Source organism: Dreissena polymorpha, chromosome 1, assembly GCF_020536995.1.
Source record: "Dreissena polymorpha isolate Duluth1 chromosome 1, UMN_Dpol_1.0, whole genome shotgun sequence".
NCBI lineage: Eukaryota > Metazoa > Mollusca > Bivalvia > Myida > Dreissenidae > Dreissena > Dreissena polymorpha.
In genome coordinates this window covers 148,578,837-148,601,003 of record NC_068355.1, presented here as the reverse complement: position 1 = coordinate 148,601,003, position 22,167 = coordinate 148,578,837, and the positions used below count along the sequence as shown (strand labels likewise).

At 35.2% G+C, this 22,167-nt stretch overlaps 1 protein-coding gene across 2 annotated transcripts in view; it reads right to left on the bottom strand.

The window, feature by feature from the left end:
* Positions 1 to 4,165: 4,165 nt before the first annotated feature.
* The window catches only part of LOC127855479 (TBC1 domain family member 10B-like), a 66,594-nt gene continuing 48,592 nt past the window's right edge, over positions 4,166 to 22,167 (bottom strand). For both annotated transcript variants that reach the window (XM_052391111.1, XM_052391122.1), the window contains exons 8-10: positions 17,918 to 18,032; positions 15,708 to 15,859; positions 4,166 to 11,197 (exon numbers count right to left, since the gene is read on the bottom strand). In XM_052391111.1, the coding sequence (XP_052247071.1) occupies positions 11,081 to 11,197; positions 15,708 to 15,859; positions 17,918 to 18,032 (384 nt within the window). In that variant the 3' untranslated portion in view covers positions 4,166 to 11,080. The remainder of the gene's footprint in view (positions 11,198 to 15,707; positions 15,860 to 17,917; positions 18,033 to 22,167) is intronic.

Sequence of the window (22,167 nt, the reverse complement as noted above, 5' to 3'; positions counted from 1 at the left end):
GTATGAGCACGGATGGTCGAGTGGTCTAATTAGAGCGTTAGATTTTTACATGTGCATTTACTGTTATTTTATATTAGGATTTTTCTGCCGGTCGGCTTGTAAAACATAATGGATAATTATGTCATTGCTATTTATTGGTGTCGCACTGAAGTGCGACGACTAGTATGTAATACGTTTGTTTCGCTTATGGGAGGAGAAGTTATTTTACGGATCGATGTATATATTTTTGTTGTCAGAATATCTTGCATAGTTGGTGATTTTTTGTGTAAATTAGTGTAAATAAGTACCGCATTTGTGCCTATTACATTTACTACAACATTTATTGCCAATAATGCAAAGCTAATTCTTTTAATTAATAACTGATCACAGGGACTGGGCATTAATAAAAGATCACAGGGACTGGGCAAATACGAGAACCGGTGAAAATTTCTGGTTTTGTATAAAAACAAAACTTCTTTGTTCCACTATCCTAGCAACCACCTAGTTACTAATAAAGGCGCTATATAGCGCGAAGCGCAACACGTATTATTATTTGTAATAATGAGTCTTGATAAAGGAAGCAGCCGCTTATCAATGAGGAGCACCATCACAGCACCCCAGTCATTACTATCAAGTCCTCCTACAGGTTTTTTAAGAACCACATATAGAAGGCCGCAGGCCTGACCCGTATCTTGCCAGTGGTATGGACCCTTTGGTATGGACCTTTAACCGCGCTCACTATCCAGCGTTTAAACTTCCGGGTTAACATTTAAACCCACTATTAATAGCTTATTAATATCTTAGTTAGAAGGTGATTTTTCAAGCGGTTCCGTAGTGTAGTGGTTACACGCTCTCTTCACATGTGAGAGGCCCAAGGTTCGAGCCCCCGTAGAATCAAATAATTTTATTTGTGTTCTATTTTACTTTTTGTTTTGATGTAGACATTTTAGTTTAAATAAATATGCTATTTTATTGTAACCATTTTTTGTTTTTATTATGCCCATGAAATATATGTGTGAGAGGGTGGGGGGGGGGGGAGTTCGTAAACGCATTAAAACTTTTACAGTGTTTTCATATCAATGAGTACTCAACCCCTATCGTAAATGAGCAACTTAAGAATAAGTTCAGAATCATCTCCCCTTGAAGTTGAGAAAAATATGAAATTACGCTTACAAGATGAAGCGGATTTTTTAAAACCTACACAGTTCTGTTCCATTAATGAAAACTGCACACGAATGCCTGCGGCCTTCTATATGTGGTTCTTAAAAAAAACTGTAGGACTTGATAGTAATGAGACTGGGGTGCTGTGATGGTGCTCCTCGTTGATAAGCGGCTGCTTCCTTTATCAAGACTCATTATTACAATTAATAATACGTGTCGCGCTTCGCGCTATATAGCGCCTTTATTAGTAACTAGGTGGTTGTTAGGATAGTGGAACAAAGAAGTTTTGTTTTTATTCAAAACCAGAAAGTTTCACCGGCAGGGATCATATTTTTTTCGGTTTTGTCGGTCCTAGACCGATTGGGGTCATGAAAGACCGATTGAAAATCCCAAACAGTCGGTCCGATTCTGTTTGCTATAATTCCCATGTCATGAAATCGATTACACATTGTACATGATAACACACCATAATGACATTCTTATCTCGATTAGGTGTGATAAACCATTCGCTGCAGTCTCTAAACTGGCCAGGACTGGTTTATTGCACGTCAGACCAAGAATCAAAAACTTGTGAACAGCGGATTAAAGACGCATCCGAAAAGACGCGTCTGAAAGCACGCGCTGTAACTAAACAAACCATGCCGATACATTTTCCACCAGCGTAATAATCCGGTAATATAATTATGAATGAAAGTCGCGGATCTGATCGACAGAACAGCCGAAAGTTATTTTTATGGGCGGAACTTCACATAAAATAGTACACAAGATGAATAATATACATTGTATAAATCTTTAGTAAAACCGTGTTAGAATCGAAATAATTCGTGTACTTTATAGCTTGTTGTTGAATAACCCACGACCGGAAAATTAGATGCGTGGTTTCAAATGCTTCGCACTCTTGATTTAATCCCTACGCATCTAAACTATCGGCCGTGGGTTATTTGACAACAAAACTATAACGTACACGAATTATTTCTTAATGATTTGGTTTTGTTATGGTCAGTAACCATTAGCCAACCTACGCACAGACATTTGTTTGGTTCAGTGCCTTTGTACGCTAGTATCGAGTCGACAACGATTTAAAACATCGGTATAGACTTACACAGATTAATAATATTGACAGCGATGAAAAAAGTCTGATAAAACAGCACACGAAACAACAATGAAATAAAAATGATAAAACCAGTTGATAAAACTCGTATGTTCCGTTTAACAAAAATGCCTAAGGGAATTTTACTTGTACATTTATTATACCACCTTCATGAATGGCAAAATCAATGGTATTTATTTTAACGTAATTTGTCATGATTTCGGACATATATTTTCGGATACTTTTTCCCCATTTATATCCAGACCGATTGATGTTGCGGGAAAATATGATCACTGTTCACCGGTTAGCGTATTTGCCAAGTCAATGTGATCTTTTATTATTGCCCAGTCCCTGTGATCAGTTATTAATTAAAAGAATTAGCTTTGTATTATTGGCCTAGGTTCTTATTTGAAAACTTGGGTTCTGGAAGCCATGTGCAATCTTCAAGCGAGAACCTAGGTTCTCATTTTGAGAACCTAGGTTCTCATGAGAAACCTAGTTTCTTGATATTATGTGTCGAACCGCTTGCCATACACTATCTACTCCATTTCGACCAGATGCCCAATCAATAAGCATGTGTTTCCAAGATCAGGAACACATATTTTTTTTGTTTTTATTTACTCTAATGAAAGCATTACCTAGCATACTAATTAAAATCAGGGTTGATTTCCTCAATGTGAAGATTTAGTACAGTTGTATATGATTTTGAATAAACTTTATCTTTTTAATCACAATAAAACTTTATCTTTTTAATCACAATAATTGTGTGTAAATCCTGAAAATAAATTATGAGAGATTTTAAATGCAATTGTTCTCCCTTGAGGTGTTTGCTAAATATCACTAATAAAGAAGCAAAAACTCGCCCCTGTGGAAGCGATTTCTCACACCTGTAGACAATTGACATTACAGTAAGTTTGTATTTATCATGGCAGTTTGATTAGCAAAATATAAATTGTTGAACTTAATTTCATGTGACTGCTATTGGATACATTCAAAGAGCAAAACCTGCAGTGCCTTTCTCACTTTGATATTTTTATATTTACTCATATCTCAACTTTACTTGCTGCGAAATTTCTAAGCTGAACACACAATTACAGCTCCCGCTAAGAAAATTCGCAGCAAGCAAAGTCGAAATAATTAGTGAATATTAATATGAAATAAACGCTAATCACTTTCTTGCTGATATGGCTGCACATTTAGCAGCATTAAAAATAAATAAATACAAGTAATAAAGAGTACAAGAGCACCGCATAAGGGGTGCCAACGCTCGGCTGCGGGTGCATTTTTGAATAAATGAAAACTTGTATTTTTTAATTATTTTTTTATATTTTTTTTAGAGGTCACAGTGACCTTGACCTTTGACCTAGTGACCGAAATATGGGTGTGGCATGTAGAACTCATCAAGATGCAACTACATATGAAGTTTTAAAGTTGTAGGTGGAAGCACTTTGATTTTAGAGCCAATGTTCAAAACCTTGACAAAATGTTAAGGTTTTAGCACGACGCGGACGGCGGACACGACACGACGACGGACACGACACGACAAGCTGGCTATGACAATACCTTGGGTTTTCTCCGAAAACAGCCAAGCTAATAAAACGACGAAAAATACATGCCTCTGCATTGATGTCGCAATCTTGTCACTTGATTAACCTCTCTGGACCCGACACGTCCTAAATACAATGGCAAGCTAGATCTCCAAGTAAACTTGCTATAATCAGTTCCATTAAGATTGGTAATTGCAAAATAAAGTTGATGACTAGACACCACATGTTTTACGCTGCATCCTCACCATCCTTACCATCCTTACCCAAGTCTTATAATCCGGATTTTTAGCCACTTTATCCTGGTTAAAAAGTAACAGGAATGCATGCCAAAAGAGCAGCTAAATTATAAGCTTGTTAGCCTGTGGACAGTGGAGCAATGAAATGTAACTCATACAGTTATATTTATTCAATTTAATCATATATAATAAGTAGGTGAAATAAATTTGCAATGTTTCATCAGACATTTAAGGAGTATACATTTGCACACAATTCAGGGTATTACTAGTATATCTTTAAACAAAATTTAGATTCTTTAACGGGAGGCGGAAAACTACAACGGGCGAGGCATGGTCAGGGGTGATAACCCCAAAAAAGGGTAAGGGTTAGGGTTAGGGGTCGGGTTAGGGTTGGGTTTAGGCTAACCCAAACCCTAACCCGACCCCTAACACTAACCCAAACCCTAACCTTTAACCTCTAACCCCCCCTTGCGTAATACCATACTATGCCTCGCCCGTTGTAGTTTTCCGCCGCCCTCCTTTAACAATGCAGGACAAACAGTTTTAAGACAAGCAATGTAAATGATAATATTGTGCCTTAAACACTTTAAGGTCGTATTAACATATGAGCTAAGGGGTCTGATATTCCCTTTTAGAGTTTACTGGGGGATGTGATGTCAAGCAAAAGCACTGAGCCTTCATTCACAAAAGCGGAACTTTCGTGAACATTTCTTACTTTTTCTTGGTTGATTCCAATTCTTTCTGCTTACAAAGGGATAAAGTACTCAACATTTGAGCAATATTTACCTGTTTAAAATATTTCAATGTAAAATAATACAAAATAGTCACAGACTTGTGTAAGTATAGTAAAAATAATAATTTTCTCAAGTTTTCCCAAAGGAGCATGGAAACTAGAGCCTTAAACTTAGTTGCTAAAACATTGGTCGCTGGGACCATGTTCCCAAGTTAACCTTAATATACTTTCATTAAGATAATCACGATGCCTACATATAAATCTTTATTTGAGAGTTGAATCATTTGAACATCAAGCACAAATTCAGAAAACTAAGAGATATTGCCTGTCCTAATTGGATTAAAACAAACAGAAAAAAACATTATTTTAAGCTAAAAAAATTCACTTCAACAGCAAATATTAACTTTATCACAATTGTGTTTTCAATAACAGTGTTCACATGTTTAAAACATGTTTACAGTAAACGCTGAATATCAATAAAAGCTAAGTGACATTGGTTACTTTAACATACTTTTTTATAATGTCTTTTGATTGCTTTATTGCGTTTGGCAATTTATTTCCTGCAACTGAATCCTGTTCTTAATATGAAAGTTAACAATTTATAGTGAAAAAACCATTACTTAAACAAATTTGTTACTAAGTTTTGGATACCAGTTTCAAAAGGGCATGAGTTAAAAATTGGAACAAAATCATAAGAAGTTTGATTGATTCCAATTATAACTAGTGACCTAAAAATGGATAGGGGTCATCTGCGACTCATGATCAATGTACCTATGAAGTTTCATGATCCTAGGCATAAGCGCTCTTGAGTTATCATCCGGAAACCATTTTACTATTTCGGGTCACCGTGACCTTGACCTTTGACCTAGTGACTTGAAAATCAATAGGGGTCATCTGCCAGCCATTATCAATCTACCTACGAAGTTTCATGATCCTAGGCATAAGCGTTCTTGAGTTATCATCAGGAAACCATTTTACTATTTCATGTCACTGTGAGCTTGACCTTTGACCTAGTGACCTGAATATCAATAGGGGTCATCTGCGAGTCATGATCGATCTACCTATCAAGTTTCATGATCCTAGGCCTAAGCGTTCTTGAGTTATCATCCGGAAACCATTTTACTATTTCGGGTCACCGTGACCTTGACCTTTGACCTAGTGACCTCAAAATAAATAGGGATCATCTGCGAGACATGACCAATGTACCTATGAAGTTTCATGATCCTAGGCCCAAGCGTTCTTGAGTTATCATCCGGAAACCACCTGGTGGACGGACCGACAGACTGATTGACATGAGCAAAGCAATATACCCCCTCTTCTTCGAAGGGGGGCATAAATATAAATAATAACAGAAAACATGTAATCTTAAATTGAACAACTTAAAATATAACATAAATATGGTGATTTATAGCCGAGTTATTATGCTGAATAAACAACATAAATAAATCTTAGTGATACAAAGATGTTTGTAAAACATGCACCACCTTAATTTTCAGAGAGGTCCTAATGATTTTCAGTAATTAATAAGATCTTGAATAGTGCATATATCTTTCACTTCGCCTTCATATCTCTTGATCTCAAAATTAATGGGGGTCATCCTTCCCTAAAGTTTACAAGCATACTATTTTATATTTTCATAGGTTAAATTTTCCTCTTGATATTGTTTGGAAATCTTTTCATTTAACAAGTCCTTCCTCTTTGACTGATTGACCTGAAAACGATGAGGCTATTTTTGTTGTCACAGATATCCAGAATTTGGCTGATTGATGGTCAAAGACCTCCTCGTATCCTGTGAAGCGAATATGGTATATGTATACAGCATGTTTAATGTTAAAAGACCTGTGAGTTATTATTGACCTCCAGGTGTGACTGATGCCTTCCATTGGGGTGATTGTGGATAAAAGTGTTCACTAGATGTAGCACAGAGACACATTCAATGTTAAATCTTTTGCTTTGACTAAAAAATCTCAAAAAAGACAAAATCATCTTCCTTTACTCCCAAGTAACCATAATAGAAAATAAGATTATCTTGAACAAGAGATTGCCAAGCAATATTGTCCCCTACCGGCTCCACCATTGTCAGAAATGCCAACATTGTCAGAATTTTTTAATTATATTTGTTGCCATAGCAACCAGAATTTTTGACGTAGGAACAAAATGAAATGACGTGCATAATATCCATATTGCCATCTATCCATGTTTCAAGTTTCATGAAAAAATATTAAGAACTTTTAAAGTTATCGCAGGATAGAGAAAAGTGTGATGGACAGAGTGACAGACTGAGTGCAAACCATAATCCCCTCCGTTAAAACCGGTAGGGGACAACAAAAGTGTTTTCTATACTTCATTCAAGAAATTTGTTTTATCCTACAAACACCTGTATATGATATTTTACCTGTTGACAAAATCAAAAGGCATCATCCTACCCTCCGAGGAAACCAGCATACATATTTAGAAGAGTGTATGTCAACGGTTATCTAAATTTACGAGGAAAAACAAATTTCATGTTACAAACCTCAATGCTGTTTAACCTATCAACTTCAACATAAATGGGAGTTGTTATTTGCAGCCTTCTCTATCTGACTGACATAAAGACTGATAGGTGCACAATAATATACCCACATTGTTTTGAAAGGGTAAGAGGAAGGGATGATAGTTTTTTAATTAATAACAACAACATCTGGACCAAGTTACACTATGTATTAAGGGTCAAGGAAAAAATGACAACAGCACTGCTGTGTAACACAAGTTTGCAAGCCTTACTTTGCACCATACAATCTGCATACAGTTTTGCTATTAGCTTGCAGTCTCTATATTGATGGCCATAGTATTGCACTTTCCCTATGAGATGTTCACTGACATAAAACACACATCACACATGATATACATACATATACATGTATATAATAGTTTAATAACACACTGGCACTGTGGTCAAGTGGTAAAAAAAAAATGACACTCAAAACAACATAGGTTAAGCAATCAAAACAAAATACCTACAAATTACAAACTATAAATAATACGATTTTTAATATGTTTTGTGGTAAAGGGTTAAGCCCTTTCCTTCCTTTATGTTTGAATATCCATAATTTTGGCAAAGAGAATTTCAATAAATTGGCATTGTAAAAAACAAGTTTTTTACGCAAATACACCTGTATTAACAAACAATTCATAAATTCCTTACTTTAAAAACAAAAAATAACCTAGTCATATTCAAAATATTAATTAAGTTAAAAATAAAAAAGATCCTTTATATTTTAAAAGACAAAGCACTGTTAAATTGAAGTACAAACATGTATCTGTATGTTAAAATAAGGGTTGTACAAAATTGAGTTCCTAAAATGAGATTAAATGATTTATATCAGATGCAAGCTTACAACCTAAGAGTTTGACATCTACTAAGCTTTTGTATTGTTCTACTGTATCATACAAACTAAAACAACAATGTACAATATGATTATACTAAAATTCTGGGTGTCATAACACACTGTTTAACAGCTTACTTATAATGTAAACAACAGCAATTCTACGGTACAGAACAAAATATTTACAAACAATCTATAATTCATTTATGTTTACAAATAAAAATGTCGTCCTTTAAGGCATTTTTAAAACTGTGATCTATATAATACAATTTGTGTAACATGTTCTGTATTTGTTTAATATCTGGAATGTCTTGAAAAAAAAGTAATGAACAAAACAATTAAATAATGATATAGCAATAGATGAGTTCCATTTATATGCTCCTATTTCATGTTTGTCACTCATTATTGTGGATTTTCGAGGGTCAGCTCAACAAAAGATCAAGTTCAACGAACACTTACATTCAAAATCTGACACCATCCCTTATAATATATTCTAAGATTTTAAGATCAAACAAATAAACCACATTTATGAATGCAGAACATTACATTTGAACGAATTCCACAGTACATACTAAGTGCATAGATTGATATACAATTATTGACTGCTAGCACATACCTATGACATATTGACCTATGCTGGTGCTTGATGCATTAAAATATCCATTATCGGTAAGTTTACAATTACCTAGAGTACATACATTTATACTTATCATTAAGTTTAGTTTTGTGCACAGGTTGCAATCATACATAATAATATTTTTACATTTGCTCTCTCATCATAAAGATGGACCGGTTAAAGGTAGAAAAATATGCATTCAATTTTGTATCCTTAACCCATCAGTACGGTATTAAAAGTCTAAACCCTATTTAATCGTTGCTTAAGGAAAGTTATGTAATTACCTTAAGCAACGATTAAATAGAGTTTAGACTTTTAATAATGATGTGTTTAGGATACAATATTGCATGGATATTTTAAAACTTATTCCAGACATAATTTGAAAAAATGTTCTGAAAAAGTTTCATGAATATTGAACAAAAAAATATAACCTCTAGAGTAATCACAACATTTCACTTTTGTTATATAAGGAAAAAACGGTCTGGAACCCTTTTCAAACTCAGATAAGATATCAATACAGAAATGGTCTAGGCCAGTCTCATGAAAATTAGGCAAAACACACTATTGAGTGTTCACTGGGTTTCACTGTAAACATATCTTGAAAACTACCCTACCCCTGCTGTGGACATTATCCCACATACTGCATCTATGACTTGCAATACCAGGGGACATATTCATTATCATACATGTATCAACCAATAAAAACAATTTGAAACTCATCCTACAACTTGCAATCCCATAACTTGCAATACCAAGGGATATAATCCTGTATATATCACCCCATGACTTGCAATACAAAGGGACCAACATTCTATATAGATAATCCAATGAGAAATAGAGTTGATATGTTCCATACAAAATACTACCAAAGACTTGAAGGAAGTGTTAAGTAATTCGGCAACACCAGGTCTCACAACATATTCTTATTAACCCTACTACAGTATCAGCTGTAACAGAGAACGTACTTTAACAATACATATTTAAGTCCAAGCATAACTGGGTTATTAGATTAAAAAAGATTTATGAAAATAAACAAATTATGCACCTGTGCAAGGGTAAAAGATATATATTTAAAATATTTGTGTACTAACCAGTATTAGTGATAATCAAAAGGTTTTATTCTATTAAAATAAATGGGCCGCATTCTGTGAAAAGGGGTTTAGTTCATGTGTGTAAAGTGTCGTCCCTGATTAGCCTGTGCAGTCCACACAGACTAATCAGGGACGACACGTTCCGCTTTTTTCAAGACCTGAGGTATCATGTGGGAAATAAAGAGATATAGAAATTCTTTTAGCATAAATACTGACTGTTTCTATGTCTTACTTTATCTCTCATACCTTTTACATCCATTAAACATTCTGAACATTTATTGTATTCTACTGTTAAGCATTGGTATTATATCACCTGAATTATATTATATTGTACTATTGTCAACATAATTTGTAATTCAGATTTATGAACACACACTTTCTGCACATTTCTTTACATTAATATCATGAAATGGTAAATGACGTCATGAATGTCTGCACAGTGTTTTTTTTTTGGGCAGCATGTACTTTAAAGACGTCTATTTAATCATGGCAGATCAGTAGTGACCTTGTGACTTCACAGTGTGATCCAGGTCGCCAACTGGCACATCAACATTAAGACTGGTCTCCAGCTTTTTTATTTCTATGCCATCTCACTTCAGTAAGTCAGTTTTTTCCAAAGAATGTGATATCAATTGTCTGACTCGTCTTTGGTTTTAGCAGCTCTGTGTAACTTTTCATGCATTCTTTCACAACACTGATGTTCACCCAAACAATGTGTATTTGCTTTAATTACTGATTAAAAACACAGTTCATTATTTAATACATCATTGCATTTTAATGTTTAAAATAATTAATGAATATTCATGCCATAACTTTTAATGATGTTCAAATTAATCATAGAATCATGAGAATAGACTTACACTGTTTGTTAACCACTAATGGCCATTTTCTACTCATTCTTTCTCAAATAAACCCTAAACTATGTGTGTTAAGCATTGTTTGTAAAGTTGGGTGCATGAATGACAAGCACCAGTATAAATTCAATATCGAAACCATACACACACCATAAAAGCTCCGTAATGTGAAAACGCACCTTAAAACTTAATACCACCAGCCTGTGCAGGGCAACATCAGCTTACACAGACCCGTCAGCAAGAAGACAACCAGCTGATAAATGTTCAGTAAACATTTTCCAAATAACTTCATAATATAAGCCATACAGAATCTAAGGCCAACACTGACAGACTATACTGTAAGACACCTTTCATTTTCAGGACACATCAATATTTAGTATTATCTTTGTCCTGCAGTGATCTGAGGCACTATGACTTTTTCTTGGCCTTGCCTGACGGTGGTCTCTCCCTAGCTGCCTTCCTCCTCTGCACTTGCTTCTGGTGCTCTTTCTCCATCTCACGCTCAGTGAGGTTCAGGCGGAGAGACTGAAAAAGGCACCAAAATTTATGCTGCATCCTGCAAACAAAGGCTTATAAGCCATATGCAGCAAGTGTACATCCAGACACCATGCAGATGCTGGCAGTCAGGTTGGGGGTTACCATGACTGCTTATGAACCCACAAAACATTTAGCCAAACTTGCTAGAACAAGCAAATTCGTTGAATTGATATCCCCCGCCAATATACTTCCGGACACAAAAAGTTTCCAGACGGATGGACAACGCCAACGTGCATCATCCTCTTATCCATATATACACTCATACCAAGTTTCAATGAAATCAGCTAAAGCACTTCCAAGATATGGCTCCAGACACAAAAAAGCATTTTTTCAAGATACAAAGGGCCATAACTCTGTTAGTAACAGATGGTGTACAATGCCCTTTGGTGTGCATCATCCTCTTATCCATATATATACTCATACAAAGTTTCAATGAAATCAGCCAAAGCACTTCCAAGATATGGCTCCGTACACAAAAGTGCCGGACGGACGGACGGACGGAAAGACGGAAGGACTGAAAGACAGACGGAGGGACAACGCCAAAACAGTATCCCTCCGCCTATGGCGATAATAATTACTACCACAACCCATGTAATCCATATTTTTCAGCAGAATGGAATCATTTTCAAAAACATATATATATACTAGGGATGCAAGAGGTTAACCAGTTAACCTACCGAAAGGACCAGTTAACCGGTTACATTTTCGAGAAAAGGTTAACCTGGAAAACATATTTGGTTTTTTTTCATGGAATTATTCGTACGATTTTACTTTTTGCGCGTGACATACTGCCAACTTGCGCTGGCAATTAGTTAGAACAACATGCCGCACCATCGACGGTAATAAATAATGTGTCAACAATTTAAGTCAAGCAATAAATTAATACCTTTCTGATAACAAATAGGGAATACGTTTTGATAACTGTAGCTTTTGCTTTGTTTGATTCACAAAAACAAGAAACCGTCGGAGACGGGTGATGCGCCCCAAAGTTTTTTTTTGTCACAATATTGCACTATATATTAAGATTAAAGGAAACGTCTTGAGGGCACAGAAGTTGGGGGGACAATGTTTTTATAGAAAATTTCAAAGGGCCATAACTCTGTGAAAAATCATACGACCAGAACCTGCTGATAATATGCACATCTCCTCTTGGTAGTGAAGCTTCCGATAAAGTTTCATTGAATTCCTGTCATTAGTTGCTGAGAAATAGCCCGGACAAGAATTGCACTATATGTACAGTTTATGGAAAATTTCAAAGGGCCATAACTCTATGAAAAATCATCCGACCAGAACCCGCTGATAATATGCACATCTCCTCTTGGTAGTGAAGCTTCCCATAAAGTTTCATTGAATTCCGGTCATTAGTTGCTGAGAAATAGCCCGGACAAGAATTGCACTATATGTACAGTTAATGGAAAATTTCAAAGGACCATAACTCTGTGAAAAATCATCTGACCAGAACCCACTGATAATATGCAAATCTCCTCTTGGTAGTGAAGCTTCCCATAAATTTTCATTGAATTCCGGTCATTAGTTGCTGAGAAATAGCCCGGACAAAAATTGTGCACTGACGGACACACGGACGGACGGACAGACGAAGCGGCGACTATATGCTCCCTCCAAAAAATGTTGGGATAGCATAATAAACTAGCGAACTGTGGGGAGTGGGAGCTATTAGCGAAGACGTAATTGACACGTTTATTGAACTCGCGGTAAAAACCAGTTGAGACATTGGACGGCTTATTTTGATGTTTTGTTAACACTGATTGCTCGCGAAAACACCATGTTTATAAGTAACAATTTTATCAAGAATTGCATTTGTAGTTACAATCTTGTTGAGTTAACGTCGTTTTTGTCTATCAGAAATTAATATCATTATTATAATTTACGCCCAACGATTCCACCATATTACCGTCCAATGCAAGTTTTTTTAAGAAAGCAAATTATTAACTAATTAAATATTAAAACATCAATTAAATTTTTTTTTATAATAAAACCGTTGAATTAAGTATTTGTGTAAATCTGCGCGCTATGGTACGTAAACAAACATACCTAACTATAAGTATTTGAGATCATAATACTTAGTTACCATTGGTATTAAATACATGTACTGATTATATAAAATATTTAACTTACATTTCGTTCAAAATTAATTTAATTTGCATTTGTGTCCTTATTTTATCAGGGACCTACGGTATACAAACAATATAGGTCCATGATTTAACCCACATTTTGTAATTGTATAATGAACATCAAACGATAATACTTCGGCTACAGGTGCTAAAATGTAAACAACGAAATATGCAATTATCGAATAAGAAGAGTTCCGAATTCGTTGAAAACACATGACCCACTTTACGTTGAATCAAAAGGTAAAAATACATTTCTGTATTAAGCCTATTTGAGTTTCAAAAATTAAAACAAAATGAACAAAGGAACACACCATTTTTGTGAGCGATACAACGAGAACATAATATAAGCGGCCCAACCAAAATTAAGTTAATAACATGTCAAAATGAACATTGTGTAGTTCTTAATTTTTTTACTCCTATGCATTTACTCAGGAAAAATAAATAAAATATAAAGCATACATTTACAAAATTATAAAAAAAATTATATAATACATTTTATTACAAAACTGGCATGTTATCAATGCAAGTGATTTCAATTTGAAATTACTTTTATTTCTACAGAGCGGTTCGAGTGGTATGACATTTTTTAAGTACTCTTAAGGATTTTAACTAATTAAGGAGTTTCGGTCAACCGGTAAATAACCGATTACCAAAAAAGGTTAACCGGTTAATGATTTTTCTAACCTCTTGCATCCCTAGTATATAGTCGTACCAAGTTTCAATGAAATTTGTCAAAGCACTTCCAAGATATGGCTCCAGACACACAAAATAAGCATTTTTTCAAGATACAAAGGGCCATAACTCTGTTATTATCCAATGGTGTACAATGCCATTTGGTGTGCATCATCCTCTTATCCATATATATACTCATACCAATTTTCAATGAAATCCGCCAAAGCATTTCCAAGATATGGCTCCGGACACAAAAAAGCATTTTTTCAAGATACAAAGGGCCATAACTCCATTATTAACAGATGGTGTACAATGCCATTTGGTGTGCATCATCCTCTTATCCATATATATACTCATACCAAGTTTCAATGAAATCTGCCAAAGCACTTCCAACATATGGTTCTGGACACAAAAGTGCCGGACGGATGGAAGGACCGACGGACGAACAACGCCAAAACAATATCCCTCCACCTATGGCGGGGGATAACCAGCATACTGAACAAGTTTCATAAAGATTGGGAAAACAAATGTGATATCATATGAGCAAATCTTCCGAGCAAGTTCCATGAAGATTGAACAAAAAAATGTTTTAACAAGGTTTTTGCTAAAGCAATATTATGAAAACTTTTCCTCCCAGTTGTGGCGATGTTTTTTTAAAGGACTGGAACCATTTGTGAAATTCTCAAAAGATATCATAAGAAGAAATTGTCTTACCAAATTTTATGAAAATATAGTTAGTATCTAGCGGCATAACAAGCTTTTTTTTTTACAAGCTTCTCTAGATCTTCCCCAAACACACCAAGTACTGGTTATAGGCCCAGGGAACGGACTCGAGAGAATTTCTATAAGCCTGATTCTTTCGATGCCATCGAGCTAAAATAAATACATTTGAACTAAGCTTTCTTTTATTTGACCTAGTGAACTAGTTTTTATCTCACATGAGCCACCTTCAAACTTGGCATAGATATCTTGAGTGTTCACAAGGTTCAACTAAAGATATACAATGAAAACCTGCCAAGCCCACTAGCAGCCGTGCAGCAAGCAGCAAGATTTGACAATAGCCATATAAAGGAAACTGCTCTGCCCTCTTGAGATGTTTTTCAACAAACCAGACCACTTTTTAAATTCAGCTGTAATATCAGTAAAACAAATATTCTTTCCAAGTTTCATGAAGATTGGGCTGCAAATGAGATTAGTGTTAACAAGCTTTTTCTTAAATTTGACCTAGTAACCCAGTTTTTTTACCTCAAATGAACAAGTGTTGAACTTGGCCAACATATAGTTGGAACAAAATTTTTATGTTCTGACCAAGTTTCATCGAGATCTGACATTTCATTTGGCCTCCAGTACTTGAACAAGGTAAATTTATAACAAATGACAAACAACGGACAAAAGGCTCACAATTCATTTTCGCAGAAATTTGTATTCAGAAAAAAATTTGGTTTACTTGACTGAACGGTGAATGGTAAATTCAGTGACTTTTATAAACGTAAAAACATCACTGGAGGAAAATACCCTTAAACCTCTTACTCGGTTAAAGAAACTTAAATCTCTTTTAAAACAATACAGGTCAATACGAAATAACCATCAATTTGTAAAGCAATCACTGCATTTAAATGGAGGAAATTGGCTGAAAAGGAGGGGAAATCCACATCCTGTATGATTGACTAGTAATCCAAACTGTGTGTACAAACCTCCCTGACGATAAAGCTCTCGTCCAAGTCTGTGGGCAGCTGCCTCATCTTCTCTAGGGTCTCGTACATGCCTGGGCAGGCGGCCAGTTTCTCTGAGGACCCCAGGCACAGACGCACCAGTACCAGACCCACACGAAACACAACCTTGATACCTGCAGCAGTGAAGGATAGCTTGTAGAGTTGAATGTTTCACTGTATTTTAGTCACAACAGCACATACTCTATGCCAGTACAGTGTTGTTTTTTTAAGTTCATATTTGGGTCCAGGAGGGAGACCCGTTCCCAATGGAAAAAAGTCAAAATAAACAAGGGCTGTTTGTAAAACATGCATGCCCCCGATATGGGCTGTCAGTTGTAGTGGCAGCCATTGTGTGAATACGTTTTTTTGTCACTGTGACCTTGACCTTTGACCTAGTGATCTGAAAATCAATAGGGGTCATCTGCCAGTCATGATCAATGTACCTATGAAGTTTCATGATCCTAGGGGTAATTATTCTTGAGTTATCATCAGGAAACCATTTTACTGTTTCGAGTCACTGTGACCTTGACCTTTGACCTAGTGACCTGAAAATCAATAGGGGTCATCTTTGAGTCATGATCAATGTACCTATGAAGTTTCATGATCCTAGGCCTAAGCGTTCTTGAGTTATCATCCGGAAACCATCTGGTGGACGGACCGACGGACTGACGGACGGACGGACCGACCGACCGACATGTGCAAAACAATATACCCCCTCTTCTTCGAAGGGGGGCATAATAACTATGGACATACATGAATATGTACTTGAACTGACAAATTCCGTATCGATAATCTTTGCACGTCTTATCACGGAGAAATTTAAGAAAGGAATGAATATCAAAATGTATGTTTGTAATTGGCATTGTAATTGTAACGAAACCGTAAATTTCCTTAATGAGTGGATGAAAGCCCCGAACTTTCGTTTGATATTTTCAGCAATTAGTACATTAATCATAAGTCACTAAAATACAAAGGCAACTTCTTACAATTTCGACAAACTGATAAATGCATAAAAGAAGCAGGTGGCTACCAATTAGCAATGTGTGTTAAGTAAACAAACAACTGCTACCGAGTGCAGTAAACTTTCACTTGCCAATATCTCCATAGGGACTAACTATCACAGCATCATGGTGGCCATTTTTGTTATTGAAAGTTGCGAAATCGTTGATTGTTATGATTGAAGTGGTCTTTGTTAGGTATTAAAATGGACATTTGGGAATGTAAAATGGCGGTCCTTGGTCTTTGTTCGCAGGTGGGCTTTATTCGCAGGTACAATATATAGTGAAATCGTTCAAGAGGAAATCATTGTGGTCTTTATGGACAGGTGGTCTCTATTTAAAGGTGGTCACTGGGACAGGTTGTACTGTATATATTTTTCCCAAATGGTACATAAAAATTCCCAATAGAAGGTTTTCAAAAAAGAATATATTTCTTAAAGTCTTAACATGACAGTTATCTCCGAGTCACATTGAAATTAATTATTATCAATTTCAAAGTATTAATAAGCATAGAATCAACAACATTAATTTCCAAATTTTAGTCCAAAATACGCAATATTTCCAATTCCAAAGAGCCCCACCCCATTCCTTAAATGGTGAGAAAATAACAACAGTGCAGTAACTAACTATGACCCTTCTTGACTCAGAGGTAGGGGACCAATGGCTGTAGAAAGGATTTCAATAACCAAGTTAAGTTGCTGGACTTTAAAGAACTATTATTTGGAAATCAATTTGTCCCTGAGAAGTACAAACACATTTCAAATGTTATGCCCTTGTGGCACTTAAATGTTTGCATATTGACAAAATTTTTGCTTCCTTATTTAATGTTTTACAATGTTCTTTAGTGTTTTTTTCCGTGAATGTAGCAGATATGCAAAGTATGACGGCACACACAGAGCAGGAATCTCATCTCAGTATTCTTGTATTCATATGTACATTTGGTGTAATTAATAACAAGTAACACAAAGTCATATTTTTCCATTTTATTCCACACAAATAGTAAGTCAATCTCTTTTCGAACATACATACACTGCAACTCCAAAGTAATTCGCTATGAATGAAGCAGAATCAAATGCGAGGGGGGGGGGTATGCTAGGATCCTGTTTTTTTCCTAACTTCCATTTTAACAACTCCGCGCATTTTCAAACAATTATATTGAGACATTATATTCTCTAGACGGATGTTTACAATTACCTTCGCATAGGAACATATCCCAGACTCGAAGCACGCAAGCCCACGGAAGATTTCGGCTGAACACACACATAAACCACTCAGTCATAAACAATATCGGCTCAACTTTATGCTTTTTCTGAAACAAAATAAAAACCCTCAAATATCACATGAGTCTTGTTCCCTTTAGTTCAAGGAGAACATATCTGGGGTGTGCGACTCCTTCATTTAAAGAACTGATTTTCGATATGTGACACAGAAGCCACGATTAACATTCTGATAAAGATTCATTGCGATAATTGTGGCCTAATAGAGTGGTAATAATGTTTGTCTATGTCATGACCTGGTGACCTAGTTTTATAATGCACATAATCCAGATTCCTACTCAGCTTTTATATTGTCAAGAATAACATTCTGGTTTAAGTTTTATCAAGATTTAGTTATCAATGTAGCCTCTAGAGTGGCAACGAGGTTTTCTAAGTTTTGACCTAGTGACCTAGATTTAGACATATGACAATCATATTTGAACTCAGCCTAGTCATAAATAAGGCCTTTAAAGTGCTAACAAGCAATTCCTCAAATTTGACCAGGTGACCTAGTGTTTGACGCAAGCCAATTATATTCAAACACAAGCTAGTCTCATCAAGATTGAGTCATAAATGGGCCTCTAAAATGGTAACAAGGTTTTCCTACAATTTGACTTGATGACCTTGTTTATAGAAGCACATGACCCAGACTCAAGAAAGGCCAAGATATTGTCAAAACAGAAAATTTAGCCAATTTTAAACATGATAGAGTCATTAATGTGGCCTATAGAGTCATTACAAGCCAAAGGTTGACAATTCACAGCACATGACGAACAATGCGCAACATAGAGTGACCACAAAAGCTTTTCTTGAGTTTCCCATGCTCAGGTGAGCTAAAATACAAATAGTAATGCTTTATAATTATTGTATCTTTTGTAGGATCTTTATCATGTATAAATAATGGAAGTTCAGATGGAACGAGCATGTAACAAAATGATGAAAGAACCAGGCAAGTGAAAAACAAATCCAAGCAAAACAAATTGAATTTATATCATTAATCATGAAGAATTCTGTTATCAGTTCTCATAATTCTATTATTGCTCCTAAAGTCTGTTGAGGACATTGGCATCGTAAAATGTCAAAGCAAATATTAAGTGGTCTATTGCCATTAAGTAAAGCGCACAAAAAGGAAAATCAATCCAAATGCTGAAGCCTCCTCAAGACATTAACAGTCAAGAAAAAAAGGGGCCACCTTGGGTATTTGCATAAAATAAAACAGGGCTTTCATTTAATCCCCTAACTCCCGGTTCTGACGCTTAGAATTTTAGCTTGACTTGATTTGACGCATTTTAATTGACAGGCATGCATCATTTTGACTTGCAAAAATTTCGAACAATGGTCAGCATGATCCATCAATCTTTGCATGTGGTGTTAATTTCAGACATAAGTAAAGCACTTGACCTACATGCATTAAAACCGATGCTCACATGAATTTGGCTCTTGAACTCAAGGGTAATGACTATTGGTTCTTAAATTATCACTTTTGGAATCTGAATCCGGGTGAAAGCTCCCCTTGTAAATTGTAAAGGTTTTTAAACATAAATTGTAAACCTTGGAACTGAGCAGGCTTTAATTGAAGCATACGATTTAGACAATTCATGAGTAATAAAAACTTATTTATGCTCCACATAAACAAAAGTAAAAACAAATAGGTGTGTAGGGCTTCTACTTGCCCTATTTACAGAAAGAGCGTCAATAATTGTCGTATTAATGGGACAATTTCTTTGATTGGGTTGCAATTTTCTGACTCAGAATTTCATGTTCCCATTTTCTTGTAATCTTGACCCAACTTATGAAGCAAACTTATACAAAATGGACATAGTATGTACCATTTTATACCCCCTGCTTAACTTTAAGCAGGATGACATATCTGTACTTTTGTATGATTAACTATGTTTTTCTAACATTGATATTACATCAATCAAAACTAGATTTCAAATAAATCTGAAATCAAACAAGAGGGCCATGGTGGCCCTGGGTCGCTCACCTGAGTAGAAGTCATGTAAAGCAAGGGTTGTTAGCTTTGTTTTGTGAAGAAAAAGGGTTTGTTGTTTTGGCCGATATATAAATATACTGTGAAACCATTATTAATCGTCAGGCATTAATTTTCATAAATTTCGTCAGTCGAAGGATCAGCGAATTTAAGATCCTAACGAACAATCATGCTCTATGTTTGAACAAAAACAAACACTAAGTTGAACAATATTTTAAAACTTTACCGTAGACATGAGGCATTAAATTCCAACATAATCCATGCACACATTCACTGCTGTTTCGTAATCAAGATTAATCCGGTTTTGACACAAAGGGATGTAGATTACACAAGGTACTTAACTGACACGTTACACTTCTTTAAAACGCGTGTGCAGTACAGCTGTATCGAATGCGTTGACTTCGTTTATGTAGAATGGTAATGAACTAGCGCTAATTGATTATAACTTTATTACCCATTAGGTGCATTGTGTTTTTCAGGGGTGTTGCATATTAGCCATCACGCAGCGAATGCCGATGAAAGACAATAAACCAACTGAAAAGATGACGATGTGTGATCAACATGCGTATTTATCACAAATTAATAAAGAAAATTTTAATTGCTGTTTGTTGTTTGATTGTTTGCGTTTAACCACACTTATTACTATTTTATATGTATCAATTTATTTATGTTTAAATTATTGACATTATTGATTTTTATACCGGTAGTTTACTTTTTAAGAACAAACACACAGAGTTTAAAATTTTAATGTTGATATCAGGGTAAAAAGTGACATTTTAGACCAATTACTGTTCTTAAAATTATCAAAAATGTACACTTGAAACTTTATTGAAAAGTGACAAAATAATTTCCTAACACTAGTTATTACCCATATTGTTCGCACCTTCCCTAATTGGTGCCGATAAAGGTACGATTGTTATCAGTATGGCAATTATAATAATAGAATAAGACTTATTGGCAATTGGCTTCGTTGTTAAAAACACTCGTTAACGGTTATTCGATCCCACTTGTCCGCTAATCATAACAATGAACGTGTGAATGGCATACATTAAGAGGGTCCATTACTGTCCCTTGATAACAAAAGACTATTTTATTGGCATGTGACAAACAGGCCCCACCTCCTGCAGTGATTCTCAAGTGTGTTCCCGCATTCGTACCACGATTTTTTGAAACTGCGATTGATCGCGAATATGTATTACACAAATCGGATATTGACTGTCGCATTTTTTTAAAATTCAAAATCAGAAATCGGCGAATTTAAGTGCTGACGAAATCGTCATTTTTATAAAAATGGCGAAATTTTGTGCTGTCGAAAATAAATGGTTTCACAGTATGCGTTATAAGGAGTTGTTTGTGTTTGTTTATGCTTTTTACAATAGACATTTGCTTCCCATTGCAACAAATGTTTATTTTGGATAAAAATGATTTGAGGACAGTAATAAAATAATGAGCACAATCAGCAAAAGAAAATGGAACTTCATTTTTTTCACAATTTGAAGTGAAGCTTTGAGATAATTATATAAGCATCTCAGCATATAAGGGTGTTATACGGGATGACTTTTTTTGCAAGAACAGCTTTAGATACAGAAAACAACTGTAATTTTTCAATAAATTTAGTGTTCATATAATTTGTTTTTTCATAATTCAATACAATATGTTGTTATCATATATCAAAGTATATTATGAGGAAGTAAATGAGTATAAGCATACTGGCCTCTTTCTATTTTGGGAAAAAGTACCTAGCAAAAATGGGATTTTTAGAGTCGCGAAATCTTTCAAATTGGGAAAAATTTTCATCAGCAAAAGCATTATTTGGGAAATTATTTTTCTTATTTTATCTTATTAAATCTTATGTTTTCATACATAGGTATTGCTCTAAAATGCTAAGACAAGTCAGTGTTTTTTTTCACCTAAAGGGGAATGGTGGCGGGGCCCGTCCAAAGGGGAAAAACGCGTCGTTTTTTAGGAAAAGGGGAAAATTACAAATTCACTCTTTTATATGTAATGATATTTATTATATGAATACACATGTATGTATGAATGCAATATTCATAGCAACCCCAATATCAGCCAGATGCTTATCAGTTATCAGGGTGAAAATCAATCAGTTCTGACACCAATGTTACTAGAATATTGATTAAATAAACACCTCTCAACCAATCTGAATGAAATAAAAACTGTTTGAAAAAGCAAAA